The 16,565-nt window shown below is 33.9% G+C and overlaps 1 protein-coding gene across 1 annotated transcript in view; it reads left to right on the plus strand.

Moving 5' to 3' along the window:
• The window catches only part of LOC5574491 (A disintegrin and metalloproteinase with thrombospondin motifs 7), a 430,129-nt gene that overhangs the window by 101,685 nt on the left and 311,879 nt on the right, over positions 1–16,565 (plus strand). Inside the window, exons 3-5 of the mRNA XM_021839596.1 lie at positions 2,672–2,762; positions 2,830–2,932; positions 3,525–3,682. Coding sequence (XP_021695288.1) covers positions 2,672–2,762; positions 2,830–2,932; positions 3,525–3,682 — 352 coding nt within the window. The remainder of the gene's footprint in view (positions 1–2,671; positions 2,763–2,829; positions 2,933–3,524; positions 3,683–16,565) is intronic.

Raw genomic sequence — 16,565 nt, forward strand, 5'->3', positions numbered from 1 at the left:
TATATGGCTTGACACCTACCATGTATCATAGGTGTTCAACATTAACATAATGCCAAAAATTTAACTCTGAGACTATTGAAAAGCGTTTAAATTGCTTCAAAATAAGTATTTAGTTCATATTCTAAACATTTTGAAATAAAAAAAATGAATTTTTGTGCGTTGATAAAAACGGAATAATTTGTTGACGAAATCGGAACGTGACAAAATCGGAACGTGATAAAAACGGAACATACCTGTACCTCCCTAACTCGATGGTCCCTTCAATATCGAGTTATGGAGAGTTGACTGTAGTACCAATGAGTTACATAGAATATCCAATGTTGAAACATTGGAACAAATGTCAAATAAAATAATTAATAATTTCAGGCAAAAATCGTTACAATCTTCTATTGCTACGTTAAATATTTAGGTTAAGTTAGGTTAAGTAAAATAAAAACGTGTTTTTTTCTCTTATAAGCAGGTGAAATCAACTCACCTGTACAAAATCTGAACTGCTACGGCAAATGAAATGTAATATGTTGTTAACAAATTGTTAATAAAATCTTAAATTTGTTTTACCGAAATAGGATGATAGTGTTGTCTAATAACACAGAACACCTAAATATCAGAAATAAATGTAATGTTTGAAATGATACTAATAAAGAAATTAAAAAAATATTAAAATCGCGCCACTGTGCTGCAACATTAGCTTTGCTGTTTACTTGGGTATTTCCATTGGAACAATTACCCGTAGGAAGGAAATTAGATTTTGCATGAGCATGATTATAATTTATCTGTGATGGGTATGGTTATTAATCAAGCGACCGTTAACTGAAGAATGAGAATTGTTGGAAATTCTGCCTGGAGAATTTCGGGTACTGTAAACGTTCCCATTCATCTGCCGAGCGTCAATTCATCCTTGGCGAGAAGGACAATTCCCAAAAAATAACTTAAGTTTGCCCTCGCAGTTTGCGCATACAAACTCGTTGGTTTATCCCTTCACAGGACAGACGTATTTAAGGTGAGAAGAATCTTTGCAATTTATGCGGTAATGTTTTGAGCCATGATCCCACTTTTGGCACAGATGGCACTAAGTGGTGTTCAGGAAATGTTTCCATTTATCGCAGACATCGAACACAAGTCTTGTTCTTTCTTAAGCTTTCATATTATTTGGTACACATCTGTTGAAGTGAACTAAATAATATTCTTGAGAAAGCCCTTTCAAACGAATGTCAAATTGGGTTCTCTATTCATAATGATTACTTGGACTGGAGAAAATCCATGTAAATCATTTGGTTCATTTTTAATCTCTTCGGATGACTTATAGTCACTCAAGAGATCTTCAAAGACGCCTTTGAACAAACGTTCAGGTTTGTCGTCATAAGTAAAATAATTGTACTTCTTCTCTTCAACATGTTTGAGGGAAAGTTCGCGATCGTCAAGAGATCACGACAAAACGCAACAGTCTCCTTTCTTTGCGATTTGGAAGAAACCCTTGATTTCCCTAATGGAGTTCAGGATATCCTGCCTGATTTCTCCAAATTCGAAACAACTGACCACGATAGGCGGCACTCTTTGTTTACTTATTTGAATCAAAGAGCATGGGCTGGATACTGCTTCAATTTGATGTTCGGAACATTTTTCTAAAACATCGAACTGATTGCTCATTTGATGCAATTATCAACATCAACCATTTCCCCTTGGAAGAAAGCGCACATTCCGGAGATACGTCTCCCTTAACATAAAAAATTCCCTAATAATATGGCAATAATTGCAAAAAAAAATCTTTTTTCAATTTCTCATCGTAATAAGCTGTTTTCATCACGCCAATCTGTCATAAAACGGCCTACTTTCCTGCACTGAAGTGTGCAGTGCGGGAATAGTCATTACGGAACTGAAACCGGTGCTGAAATTATTCGTTACGCAACGCTTTCTGATAACGCAACTGTATTGTTTGCGTAATGAATCAACATTTTTTCAGAAATTGTAAAATAATGGTGAATGCATTTCGATATAATTTCTAATACCCACAAGTGGTCTTCTACCAAATTGCAAAAAATGCTGTAGGTGACTCGTTGCAGAAGTCGATTTTTACAGCACTCGTCGTAATTATCCTACTCGGCAAACCTCGTATGACTCGTGCTGTAAAAATTATCATTCTGCAACTTGTTCCGTAAACTACTATTTCCTACGCCAATGTTCGTTAAATACTTTTGAATAAGATATCGAATATATACTCACTCGGGACATCGTATACGTTTACTACGTTTTGCGGTTTCGGTGTCGCTAGTGCAGGGGGCAACCACTGAAAAGATCCAAACGGAGAGGATCTGAAGAAGGGTCGGCAGGTCGACCGGTCATATCGGAATCATGATTACACGCGCCATCAGCTGTCACTTTATATTTCAACACGTTATCTTCTCTCGCGTGGATAACTCATTTGTGGCTTGTTGTAAGCGTACGCCCGGGCTGACAGCCGAAATGGATAAAGGCGCACATTCCCTTTTGCCAGTGGTTATTGAACCGAACAATATCCGAACCTGGTTGTTTGTGACAAGATGATTTAATTCCAATTTCAAGTGCCGCTGGAAAACGGTCGTGAACTGTGAATTTACCGGCCAGTTGATGCATTGTGATGTCACGTGTGTATGTAATATTGATTGCTTCTTTTATGTTCTCTCTCACTTAACAGGTACATCAATGGGAAGAAAAGCCCCAAACCAGCAGTGGAGAGTCATGATTGCATCGGGATTGTTAAGCGCTATCATTTGTGTAATGAACAGGTGGGTGGAAATATGACTTCATTTTGTGATTCATAGATGCCTTCAATCTCTCTTCTGTCTTTTCTAGGACTGCCCAGATCCAACGGTCGATTTTCGTGAACAGCAGTGCACTAGTTTCAACAATCAAACGTTTCAGGACAAGCGATACATTTGGGAGGCATTTATCAAGGGTAAGCATAACACAAATATTATTATTTGCAGTGAAGTACCGTTCTTATAGGAACAGACAGCTTCAATCATCAGATATTCAACTTTGTATGCAAAAAAAAAATCAAAAACTAGTCGTTTATATGTTTTTATTTATTATTACATTGGCATCATCAGAAATCTTTTCAAAATTACAAGACAATGTTGATAGCCTTATGTTTACAATAACAATCTTTCATTTGTATATTGACATTGATTCTTTAAAAGGGATTATCTGCATATTTCTTCTAAAAATCAAGTAAACATGTGTTCTAGTCTGCTATTTGAGTTTTAATTACTTTTTGCCATTTTTTGATGAAAAGTATGTTCTTATGTGCTACATTTTTATTGCTTTAATTCTATTGCTTATTTTATTTTTCGTCTGCTTTGGATAAAGTCCGGATGATTATCATTTCTCTAAAGCAATCTTTTTCCCGGTTAATTTTTTTAAAACAAATTTGAAACATCTAAAAATATCTTTAGGCTACACACATAAATTAACTTCCGCTCCTTTAACGTTTCAAATCCATATCATTCGAAGTAAACTTTAATGTGCTTCACCTTGCATCCTTTCAGACGATGCCGAATGTGAGCTGAACTGTAAACCGATTGGTATGCGCTACTTTGCCACACTGAACAAGACCGTTATCGATGGTACGCCGTGCAGAAAACCAACCGAGTATTTCCGGCGCAACAACAGTGGCAGAGGAATTTGCGTGGATGGAATCTGCAAGGTGAGAGCTCAAGTATACAACAGCCAGTATTATACATATTCAATGACAAAATTCTCGGTACAATTACGGGGAACCACACTGAAGACATCGGGTTATGCATAAATGATGCTAGCGCGGAATGTATTGCAGGAGGAAAACAACAGTGGGTTAAGTATCATTGTGGTTGAAGCCATTCTTCTTCTTCTTCTTTCTGGCGTTACGTCCCAACTGGGACAAAGCCTGCTTCTCAGATTAGTGTTCTTATGAGCACTTCCACAGTTATTAACTGAGAGCTTTCTTTGCCGATTGACAATTTTTGCATATGTATATCGTGTAGCAGGTACGAAGATACTCTATGTCCTGGGAATCGAGAAAATTTCCTTTACGAAAAGATCCTCGACCAGCGGGATTTGAACCCACGACCCTCAGCATGGTCATGCTGAATAGCTGCGCGTTTACCGCTACGGCTATCTGGGCCATTAGTCAAATTTTATTAACACATTCGGTTGGGAATTCAATCAATTTCATGAATTTCTTTACGACATTTAAGCGTATCGGAGTAAATAGTTTACAAAATTCAGTCAATTGGTTGCAAATATTTTCATTTTTCACTTACATAAATAGTGCAAAGGTGAGAACTAATTCAATATATATTCTAAATAGAACGTCTACAATCAACACGAATGCATTGTAACAGGAATGCCAGGTGATTTTTTATGTCTTTCAACAGCAAGGAAAAATGTCTTCTAGTGTCTTTACATCGCCTTCAGTCAAAGGTTGCACAGACTGAACATTACTTACATTAGACAATGGACACAAGAAACAACCAGTGGACCAGTGAAAAAAATTTCGTTTGAGAAAAAATTTCCTCTGACTGGGACGGGAATCGAACCCACACTGCAGAGCACAATAATCTAAATAATGTCATAAATGTTTTGCTCTTCTTACTCAAGTAACAGAATAGGATTTTAATTCGCCTTACCTGCTATTATAGTGCTATCATAGATATAGAATAAAAGGCGAATTAGCATGCTAGTGGTTACTTTGATAGTTTATTCTCTCGTAGATTGTATCTAAACTCTCGTGAAAAACTTTAGGTTCACCTCCAAAACATACACAAGTGTTTTGTCCATATCTCTGTGATTACACGTTAAATTGAAACTCTCTATGTTTCAATTGGATGAGTAATCACAGAGATATGGACGAAACACTTTTGTATGTTTTTAAGGGGGTGTGATGGGGTCTATGGGGTTTGTATAAATATGTGTGATTTCTCATCATGGGTAGAGATGAGATTCTCTTAATAAATATTTTAACCCTCTAATACCCAACCCCGCCTTTAGACGGGGTACACTTTGGAATTTTGTGTATTTTTTTCGTAGCTCGGAAATCAAAATGATTTTATTTTTGGCTAAAACCTTGACTTATAACACGCATATAAGAAATGTTTTTTATGACTTTTGAAATTTTTTTGTATTTTTGAAATTTGTTTGAAAAATTGTATTCTTATATAACCTACAGATACCCGGGGTTCTTTTAACGTGTGATATAAAAAATCGTACCTTTTATATTTTTCTACAATCAACCTATCACAAAAGAAGAGCTTGATGGTATTCAAATAATTTTAAACCTGTTTTTCCGTTAAATACACGGAAAATAAAAATATTTCCAGAAAAATATAAAAAATTTAATATTTTGAAAATTAGCGTAAAAATTTGAGTTTTTATTATTGCCAAAAATCAGTAACTAAAAGAGGCTTCAAGAAAAAATGAAAAAGGGTAGGGATGTTCAAAAATAAAAATTATAAACATCAAAAACCGAAATCCATAGATTTGCGAATAAAAATAAATCATTGCCCAAAACGTGTTTAAAACGATTTTAGATAACTAAAAATGATATTTAGATCGAAAATAAAAATTTGGGTATTAGAGGGTTAAAGATATAACTGGTTATGTTTTTTTTCACACAATAACTGATAAAATTGTCTTGTAAGAGATCACAAGGCAAATATTACATGTTTTATTATTCAGTGGGAACAAACGTCGTTCCTAGAAATACCAAAAGAAATCTCGTGGCATATTTTTGGCTTAGTCTTTAGAAAGTTCCAGCAGCTTGCTGAACTTTTGACGAAAATGGAAATTTTACGCCCAATCCATTGTCAAATAACCTTGAATCCATCAGCAATTTTTTTTTATGAAAATGTGTTCTGATGTCTCTAGTTGTCATTTTTCTAAGATTTTTGCATTTTTGCAAATATTTATAACGGGCATCTGACAAGGCTATCCAAGAGTTCCAGGCGATTTTTTTTAACGAATTGTTTCAACGGCTGTTATTGATGCTCGACGGTATCTTAACTAGCTTTGCAAAATTTCACGACAAGAATTTCACCTATTCTTTGTTGGACAGCAGGTTCATTGCAGTGGAGATGTTGCAAGGTATGTTGCAGTGGAGATGTCTGAGGTAAAATTTGTAGAGGTAAAGCGTAGCGGATAATATTGTAAATAAGTGTAACCAGATATGGAATAAAAGAGATAAGCTAGCTGGTATCAATATTAGTCAGTAGCCTGCGGTTGGAGCAGAAGCCTGGTTTTTGTGTAGCTATTATTTCAACATTCTAATGCAACCCTTGAGAGCTATAAAAAGGTTGGAAACCACTGTCTCAGAAAGAAGATAAGTATGTAAAGGATTTCGATGGTAATTACAAATCGGATATAGGGTATGAAAAATGAAAAAAAAATCAAGTTAAAAAAAGAATGGAGATTTTTTCTTCATGCAGCCATTTCATGAAAATCCGATCTAGTGGGTCACCGAATTCCGTTAAAAATTTGCTATTTTGGTCCTTATCCGAAATAAGGATACACGTGTTTTTGGATGTTTTTTGGTAAGAGTGACCATTTCCGAAATAGGGTTTTTATTTTTTCTAAAGCATAACTTTTGAACCCCTTGACCGATTTTCAATTTTCTTGGACGAAATGAAAGCTAAAGATTTTGACATTCCAAGAAAAATATAAAAAAATCACAAAAATTGGTTTGTACATGAAAAAAAATCAAGTTTACATTTTTTTTCGTATTTTGAACGCCTCTGGACCAAAGGAGCTATTGCTGTTCTCATTTTTTCTTGAAAGTTCTTCACGTTTACTGTCAAATTTTTAGCGATGTATGTTTTTTTAGTTTTTGAGATATATATTGTTGAAAATAAAAAATCAGTAATTTTTTCTCGGCACACGCTGTAGGTGTCAACGCATTAGACTTTTTTTTATATCATAACTTTTGAACAGCTAAATCGATTTCTTATTTTTTATGGAATAAAAGCTTAAGATTTGAACTTTTCGAAAAATCGAAAACTCTGAAAAAAAAAATATTTTTTTACTTGAAAAAATTAAGAAAAAACCCTTAAAACCTAGAATTTTTATGTATTTTTATGTTAAAAAAAATTCAGAGTTTTCTTTTTTTTCTGAGAACTTGAAATCTTAAGCTTTCATTTCACAAAAAAGATCGAAAATCGGTTGAGCTGTTCAAAGTTATTTTTTTTTTAATAACAAATCTATTGCGCTGTGACCTACAGTGTGTGCCGATAAAAAATTAGTGTTTTTTTAATTTCAAAAAAATGTTGAGCCTTTTGCGCCTTATTAGACAACTGTGCAAAAAAATTATGTGCAGTGAATATTTTTACTCCTCACACATACACTTGCATATCAGTTACAGTTTGACAGTTGCTTAGAAACCAACGTTTTTAGGCTCTGTTTTGATTTTTCGTTGTATGATTGCTATCACTAGTTTTGTAAAATCAAGGCTAACTATTGAACTTTCATGTTTCGTCTGAAATTTGATGTGTTGAGTGATATATGACTCCCACAATCCATTTTGCATGCAATCGGAATGCAATTAGAAAATAACCAGAAACAAAATGTCCTACGACCAGAATCTGACAAAGGGAAACGGGACTTTTTCGGCAACGATGATCATCCGCCCCTGACATAGGGAACAGATCCCCTCCTTCCTTGTCATAATTATACCGTACACCCCCGCTAATTTGAACGGTATCACATGCAAACCATCGGGGTTCATTTTTAATTTGAACATCTAGTCACCCTAGAAACGTGTATCTGGTTACCTCTTTTACTGTTTTGTTTTGATTATGCGTTCCGTTTCACAGCGTTCCATTCCACTTTACTCTGTTCCATGAGCTAAATGACGTTTAAACCATTTATAATTTGAACGATGTGCAAACTAGCGGGGTACAAATTAAAAAGTGTTCAGATTAAATGTGGTCGCAAAGGGGGTACCCGGTATTCACCTTAAATAGGGAAGTGAAATATATTAATCGTTATATCCAAACAAACCATGCATTCTTCCACAATCCATTTGTTTTCCTGAGATATCTGCAAAATCAATGTTTCATGCTACCAACCCGAGCAAAGTTCAACATCAAAACGAGAGCAAATCAAAATCATATTGTAGAGAATAGAGAAACTTGATAAAAGTAAACATTTAATAATGAGTAGTTTTGAATGAGTGTGTAAAGAACTGTCAATGAACGCGTACCGCAATGTGTGTGTGTGCGGAATCTGCTATCAGTTTTGAAACGGATTTACGCGATGGCGGATGTGATGAGTGTGAAGGTGGTGCGCGTTTGTTGTTCGGGAAGCCAAAATCACTACACGTATCTTGTTTTCAGCATCAAGTTGAGATATCATAATTTTGGTATCAGTTTATTATGATTATATTTAATATCATATTTTGTTTTCATTCTGCTATCATAAAACATTTTTGTTATAATTTCATATAATTTGAGAACAATTAGTGCTACATCCATAAAAAACTATAAAAATAAGAGGATTAAACATTTATCTTGTGAATCTGCACACTTTGTTATCAAACAAGAATATGTATATCTCAACGAGTTCTAAATTTGCTCTCAATGATAGCAGAAACAGTTTTCAATTTGCTCTCACTGATAGCAAATATAGTTTTCTATTTGATTTCATGAGAACATTTTTCTGCTCTCAGTTTTGATATTTTAACCGTTAAAACGACCGAAATGACAACAAAGTGAGTTATCAAATTCCGCAACACCACAACATCAACATTCTAGAGTGTCATACAAAATCAAACTTTAGGGAGGACTAACAAAAAAAATTGTCCATCATATTCACTGTTTTTGATTAATAGTAGCAAACTTGAATTGAGGACCATTCTTCTGCTTTTAAAAATGGTTTCAAATATGTATCAATAAAAGCATCTGTAACTCACCTAGTTCTAGTTCCGTTGCATATTCATATCAAAAGCTCATATAGTTTCATAATCGTTCCGTACTTGCGTTTCACCCCTTGTTTGACGTTTAACTTTATCCAATCAACGAGATTTGCTGCAAATGTTCTCTGCAAACAGCAATGAAGTCAAGTTTTTCAAGATGTATTCAGTAACTTTACAAACAAACTCTTACAACTTCTCCCAAAATGCCTATTTTAATGTGATGTTTCAAATTACTTTCAATTAAATCAAAGCAGTGATTCCCAAACTTGTTTGCCTTTCACCCCCTTGAGGCCAATTAATTTTTGGAATTGCCCCCCTGATATGTTTTTGAAATATTTGCATTGATCACTTTACTTTGCTAAAGTTTTGATCGATATATTACAATAAGTGTATCGAACCTTGATTAAGTAATTAATATTACTACATAGTGTAAACATACCAAAGATATGTGGTGTGCCATTCACCGCTACTTCAACAGCATTTTAACATGTTGAACTCGGTCAAATCCGTTTTCCAACATTTTACACAACTTTTTGCATTGTACGCAAGATAGAACATTTGTTTTTGTGAGAAAAAAAAGGAGAAATGTGAGAAAAATGTATAATGGCACCTAAATGACAATAATACAAGTTCAGGGCGCCAATTATTATAATGATTATGATAATGATAAGCCTATGTCTATTACAGGCTTACTGGCCCAGATTTCGCATTACTTAATAGGTTTGGCTCACTTTTCTGTAATAAGAAACTTATTAACTTTTTTTGTTGAAAGTTTTTTTTTTCTGTTAAGTTATTTGTTATGTTGATGATTACTAAAATAAGTTAAAGTTTTGAGTGATAAATGTTTCACAATTTTGAAATGCCAAGACTTATTAAAACATTGGAAATCTAAAAAAAATGTTCTTTAAGGTACCCCGGGGTGAGAATCTGGGGTAAGTGGGACGTTTCGTCATAGCTCACTTAGGAAAAGTTTTTCATGGGGGTATTCTTCTAGAAAGTTGAAGATACAATGACAAGGAATGTATTAAGTACAAAACATATTGTTATTTTTATTCCCATGGGGTTCATGTAACAGTTGTCAATTCTGTGCCATTGTCAACTTGCATGATAATTTGCGACACGTTTCACGTCTTGCATTGACTCGCAAAACATAAATGTGTTGTAAATCGAATTTCCATCAGCAAGCTACAACTTCAATTATTATTACAAGCTGCTTACGATAAATCAGTATTTTGTTTTCATTTCATATGAAATTTTCGATGGTCTAACATACCCCAAAATATCTTTGTACGCGGGGTAAGTGGGAACTATCAAAACAAAAACCAGAATCAAAACTTTTCGTAGACGTTTTATAAATTTTCCTAGAGATAAAAGATATATCTAAAAATTTTTAATTGCATAAGAGGGAGATTTCTGTAATTCTTCTACATGTTTTTTATTCATTTTTTATTTTTGGAATACGACTTTAAAATTGAACAAACACAGAGATAAAATTTGAAATGCATCATGAGAAAGATCATTTTTCTATCTTATTTGAACTTTATTTGTTATTTCTACCAAATTTAGTAGTGACGGAAAACAATTCCACCCTATTAAGCGGTTTCCTACTATGCATATAAGTAATAACAAAACATATTTATAATTTCGGCAATTATTGATTGTTTATGTGCTAATTTGTAATTAACAACTTATAAATGATGTATTTTGAACATGTTTAATTCCTCTTTACGCTTTTATTGAGGTGTTTTCAGTTAATATTAAATGCGAGGTGACATACTATTAAATAAACGTTTTCTTCCTAAAGCGTTACGTGTTTTATGGTTGATCTCTTATGTACATCACAAATGTACTCGAAATTAAAAATATATGGTTTATCAATCCTTTTATTGTAATGGTTGACTTACTGATGTGGATTGACGCATGAAACTGGATGTGTCCCACTTGCCCTGTTTAGCGAGGTAACTGCGTCAAATGGCCCATTCTAAAACTTTCCTCCAAGGTTTCCACAATTTCGAAATTATACGATCGGTTTCATGCACACACCAGCAAATATGTTGCCAAAATGTGATTGTGCTGTTAAATTTGAAAAATATTGACATTTGAAAATTTTATAGAACCATTTGATTGAACTACCGTTTTTTTAGTTCCCACTTGCCCCGCGGTACCTTATCTTTTTCAATACGATGCAACGTGAATAGGTTTTTTAATCAAAAACAAATCCAGGTTTTTAGCTTTGGAGGTGCCAATACGATATTCCTCCAAATCTATTTATAGTTGCCTGATTTACGTTTTTGGTAATGAGTGACTATAACGTTGGCTTTCGATTTTTGTCGGTCAAATTTTCTGAAATTGGTTCTTAAAATAGTTTGTACTATAAGAAATGATTAAAATGATCGTAACAAAATATCAAAACAAGTTTTGTTGAAAACTTTGTTTGTGATGACCCGGATGTTAATAATCGTAACAGTAGCTGTCCAATTCTAAAATTTCTGCAAAACAATACATCAAATTTTTGCTTTTAGATTTTCAATGCCATTTATGAAAACATCAAATAATAGTATAATTTGTCACTTCAATTACATTTTCAATGTCTGTGACTACAATTAGATAATGTAGATCTGAATACAGTATCTTAATTGCATATTCATAATCAAATGAACATAAAAGCTTTAAAAACTAAATGCAAATCAAATATAGTTCTTCATTGACATTGTTTGTCCAATATATGTGTATTGTGATTACAAAACGGAACATGTACTTTAAATAAAGGAAAAAGGTTTAATGTTTAATCAATTAATCTTCAGACTATTTGACATGAAAATTGCCCCAGGGGGTCGAATTCACCTACTTTGGAAATCTCTGAATTAAAGCATCCGCAACTTGAGTTTATTGCATTCAATTTTCGTTTCAATGCCGATTACTCAAGAAGATTCATCCCAGTTGCGCGAAAGTTGCACTTAACTACGCGTTTGACAGCTAGAAGTTTGTTTGTTTCAATCCAGTTGCAATATGGTTGAATTTCACGTTATGCACCTTGTAACTACGAAAACATGTTCTGGCAACAGTTTGCTCATATGTTGCATGAAAGTTTTTGCAATAACTTTATTTTATTTGAGGTGTGGCCTAATTTCGCCAGTTATGAGCTTGTATACCGAAAGGTCAAAAGTTCGATTCTCGTTTATATTTTTGTTTTATTTTTTTCTCTTATGTATTTTGCAACAAATAAACAATTTCACTATAACATAAATATGTTGCAAACAGACTCCGCCTCTTGCGCTTTTTGTATTGCTATTGTGCAATTGTAAGTAATATTTTCAGCAATTGACAACTCTAATTAGTTTCAAGTGATATTTTTTTAGAGTTGAAACAAACTGTGCTGCTTGGGACCCCCTAAACGGGATGAGAATAAGCCAATTTTCAAACTTTTATAAATAAGTGAAAAATAAACGAAATTCAAATATTATTTTGGACCCCCTGAACCATTTTCCTATAAATTTCCCTGTTCAAATCAAAAGACCAACTCAATTTGCAAGTCATCTGGATAGATTGGATTATTTCGCACTTACTTCAATCGTTTGTACATAGAAACTATATTTATTTTATTTGAAACTAGTGGTCCCGGCAAACTTCGTCTTGCCATCAAGTAGGCTGTTGAAAAATGTCATGAAACCTCCCATACAAAATGTCATATTAGTACTCTCCTGTTTTACCAAATTTTCCGAAAACTTTCCCAAACTTTTTCGTCACACGAACACGTCGGAAACCTTCAAGAAAATAACAGTGAAAGATTTGTGTAAATCGGTTGTCCCGTTCTCAAGCCATTTCGTGACATACAAACACCACTCCATTTTTATTTATATAGATTAATTCAATTTAATTGGTTCATCCATGCACCCGTTACAAAACGTTATGCATACATAGAAATTGAAGCTGTCAGAAACAAATGTTCAAATGTAAACAAAAACTTTATTCAAGCTTTTCGACCAAAACCGTAGAATTTCTTCCGTTTCCCATTGTCATTCGGTTGATTAGACTATGAGCAAGCTTATTCTACAACCAGTCCTAAATGTATTGGTGTGTCCAAAATAATGAAGCACAGTGCTTCATAATTCAATTATCTCCGACGTGTTTTGGATCATACATGACCGTGTGAGCATTTTTATTTTCTCAAAAAGGGATTTTTCCTCTACATGGTATGTTCTTTGATTTGGTTAGGCTGTGCAGTTAAATAATTGGGCAAAAAACCAAAATCATTTCCTTATGGGGTCGAAAATACGACCGTTACCCTATTCAACAAACAACTTGGACTTATGCATTTTTGGTCCATTCTCACTCCCGACAACGGTAACTGAGATATGTAAAGAGATTTCCTTGTGAACATTTCTAATTCTTTCCGATAATCCCTCAATCAATATCGTATTGAAATTGTTTCCAGAAATTCCGGTATTTTTTCACTGTTTTTTTTTTGTATTGTATTTAGAGAAGTTCCTCTAGAAGTGCATTGAAGGATTTCTTTACTTATTAAACTGTTATTTATTTTAGGGATTCCTCCAAGATTTAAGATTTTTTGCAAAGAATATCTAAAAATAATTCCATGGATTTTTCAAGAAACTCTGAGAGAATTATCGGAAGGAAAACCCCTGAGGGTGTTCTTGGGCAAATCTCAAGTAATTCCATAGAAATCTAGAAAGGATATTCTCGCAGATTTTTTTTAAATATGCTCAAACGAATAAAAAAAAACTAGTAATTTTGTTAGATATTCAGTAAGTACTGTTGAAGTAAAGTTCTAGAGAAAATTTTCTGAGCATGTACTGGTGAAAACCCTTGAAACATCCTAAAAATTTCGTAGGCAGCGCTTGAAGAATTACAAAATTCTAGAATAAAAAATATATACAGAGAAACAACTGAAAGAAATTTCAAAAAGCCTTTTTGAAGGAATTTCTGGATGCTTTTTTTAGGAATGTCTGAAGTATTCCGTTCCGGGATGATGTTTCGGAAAAAGTCAAAAAAAAAGTAGTGAAAAATGTTTTGATGTAATTTTTAAAAGAATTCCTAGATGGATATTTATAGAAATCCATGGAATTTCCTGATATCCTCACAAACTTTGAAATGCCTTCTAGTGTTGTAAAATGTATTCCAAAATAAAACATTTTTTTCAATCTGGCATCCCTGCGTTGCAATCCTTTCCAGCCCAAGTGACATCTTTATTTTTTCACTTACTGCAAGCTGTGGTCATCGAATGCTTCGGAAAGCTCAAGCAATGTGGTTCGTTTTCAGGTCGACGGAGAAGTTTTTTGTCAGTTTTCATGTGCTTCGGAAAGTCCAAGCAGGACAGTTTGTCTTTTAGTCGGCGAAGAAGTTTTATTTTCTTTTTCGCTCGTTTTGCTAGGCAGAATGTTGAGTTCATTTTTCTCGCATCTTTCGAAGTGTTTTGACGGAGTTGAAATTGATTTGCGGCTGTTCAGTAAAAGATGGAATCGAAATTGGTGAGCTCGTTTCATGCTTTTTCCTTCTTTTTTTTCTTTCAAATGAGTTAAATATAATAACACATGCTGCATGCGTTGTCAGAACAACGGTAAGAATGTTGTCACTCCAAGTGTCGACATTGATTAATTTACATTCGTATTTTTGCGAATTTACTGAAAATATGATATTAATTGTTGAATTTTGAGATAACGTTGTGTATTTTTTTTTTTCTAAAATTAACGGCCTTTCAGTCTTAAGGATAAATCAAAACGCTACATTTTTTTAAAGCCCAACGGCCATTGGCCATTGGCCTTCTTCAGGGATATAAAGGTGTACCATTTCTCATAGCATACTCAAAGCTTTGCGATCGATTGTCGCTAAGCTTTGAGCGTGCTACGTGAAACGGTACACCTTTATATCCCTGAAGAAGGCCAAGTCCATTGGCCGAAACGTTGGATTTAAAAAAAAACGTAGCGTTTTGATTTATCCGTAAGACTGAAAAGTTGTTCAGTTTAAAAGTTAAACAACAGTCGCATTCTAATTAAAGTTGTATATTTTTCAATTTCTTAGTATTCCTCCTGCAAGACTTCCCATAGGAAAACCTCATGAGATACCCCCCAGTTTTTTTCTGTATGAATTGTAGAGTTTAGTTAACATACTATTTGGTTTTGTTTTCAACAAGATTTCAATTCAGTTGGAGGTCCCTGGTTCCGAATTTATTCCAGAGGATTGCTCAGGAGTTCAACATGAATTACTCTATGAATTCCAGCATATAGGGTAAACTGTCAATTTTCGCACAGGCTCAATTCTCCAGATATTTTCTAAAATTGGCCTGCAACATCATTGAAAGATTTCTCTTAAGTATTATGCGTGGATTTCTTTGAGAAATCCCTGCCACAATTTTCACATAGTAGCATTAAGTATATTTTTGGAGATTCCTCTTCTACTAATTGGCGTTATGTCCACTGGGACAAAGCCTGCTTCTCAGCTTATTGTACTAAGAGCTTTTCCATAGTTATCAACTAAGAACTCTCTTTGCCAAACATGCCAGTTTTTCATTCGTTTATCGTACCGAAATTGAGATAGTTTGTACTAATTTATGACTCAAACATTACCTGGCAACCCATCTTTTTGCAATCTTGGAATTGTTGGAGAAAAGTTGAAGAGAACTCTCTAGAAATCTCTAATCCTTGAAAGAATTTCAAAAGTAACCCGGGATAAATACATACGAGTATCTACATATTATTCTCGAATGAATTCCTAAAACTTTAGGAACAATTGGTGGTGAATTCATTTTAACCCGATGTTTCGATGCAGGTATGATTAGGCGGAGTGATTTCAACATAAACCTTTGCAGAAATCTCTCAAAAACAAAGGACAGAATCTCATGGGGAATCTCAAGAAGACTTCTAGTAATTGCCAACTGCGGAACACGTTTTTGTCTCAAGCACCAAAATACCGCTATTCACTCAATTAAGGCTTGCTGAATCCATTGCCTTTTTTTAAAAATATCATAGCACGTCTAGTTTTCGAGATATTGGCTGTTGACAATGCAAAAATTGACTATTTTAGCCAACTTGCATGCAAGTTTGCCAGCTTGTAAGGCAATTTATTTGCTTAATTTGCCACAGAATTCAAATTTAATGTGTATACCAATACTTATCGGCAAAGTTTATAATACTTTCAATGCGGAAAACTCGTTTTTTGATGGTTTGAAGAAGTATTGTATTTTCCCATATAAGAGAAACGACGAATTTTGTATGGAGACAGCAAGCATGTCGAAAAAATCGGTTCAATCCAAATTTAATCGCGCAATTTCAATCAAATTTAAACCAAAATGAATTTTTGAGTGCAAAATAGCATGCTTAGTGAATTAAATCACAAAAAAGTTTGATAAATTATACTTTAAATTTTATGTAAACATCAATAAAGCCAGTGTTTTATACAACTTTGGCGACCTGTAGCTGAAAATTGTGACGTTCTGGAATATTTCTGAAAATGGCATCAGATTCAGCAACCCCAAATCTACTCGAGACACATAATTTGATCATTGAGACACGCAAAAATGTCATTTTTGTTACGCTGTGTTATTTATGTTTTTGGATTTGAAAATATAAAAAAATCCAAAAAAATTGAATTGCCTTCCAATGGATTATCTGCTTTGCTCTTGTCCACAGTTGAT

The sequence above is a fragment of the Aedes aegypti genome, chromosome 2 (assembly GCF_002204515.2).
Source record: "Aedes aegypti strain LVP_AGWG chromosome 2, AaegL5.0 Primary Assembly, whole genome shotgun sequence".
In the NCBI taxonomy this organism is placed as follows: Eukaryota; Metazoa; Arthropoda; class Insecta; order Diptera; family Culicidae; genus Aedes; species Aedes aegypti.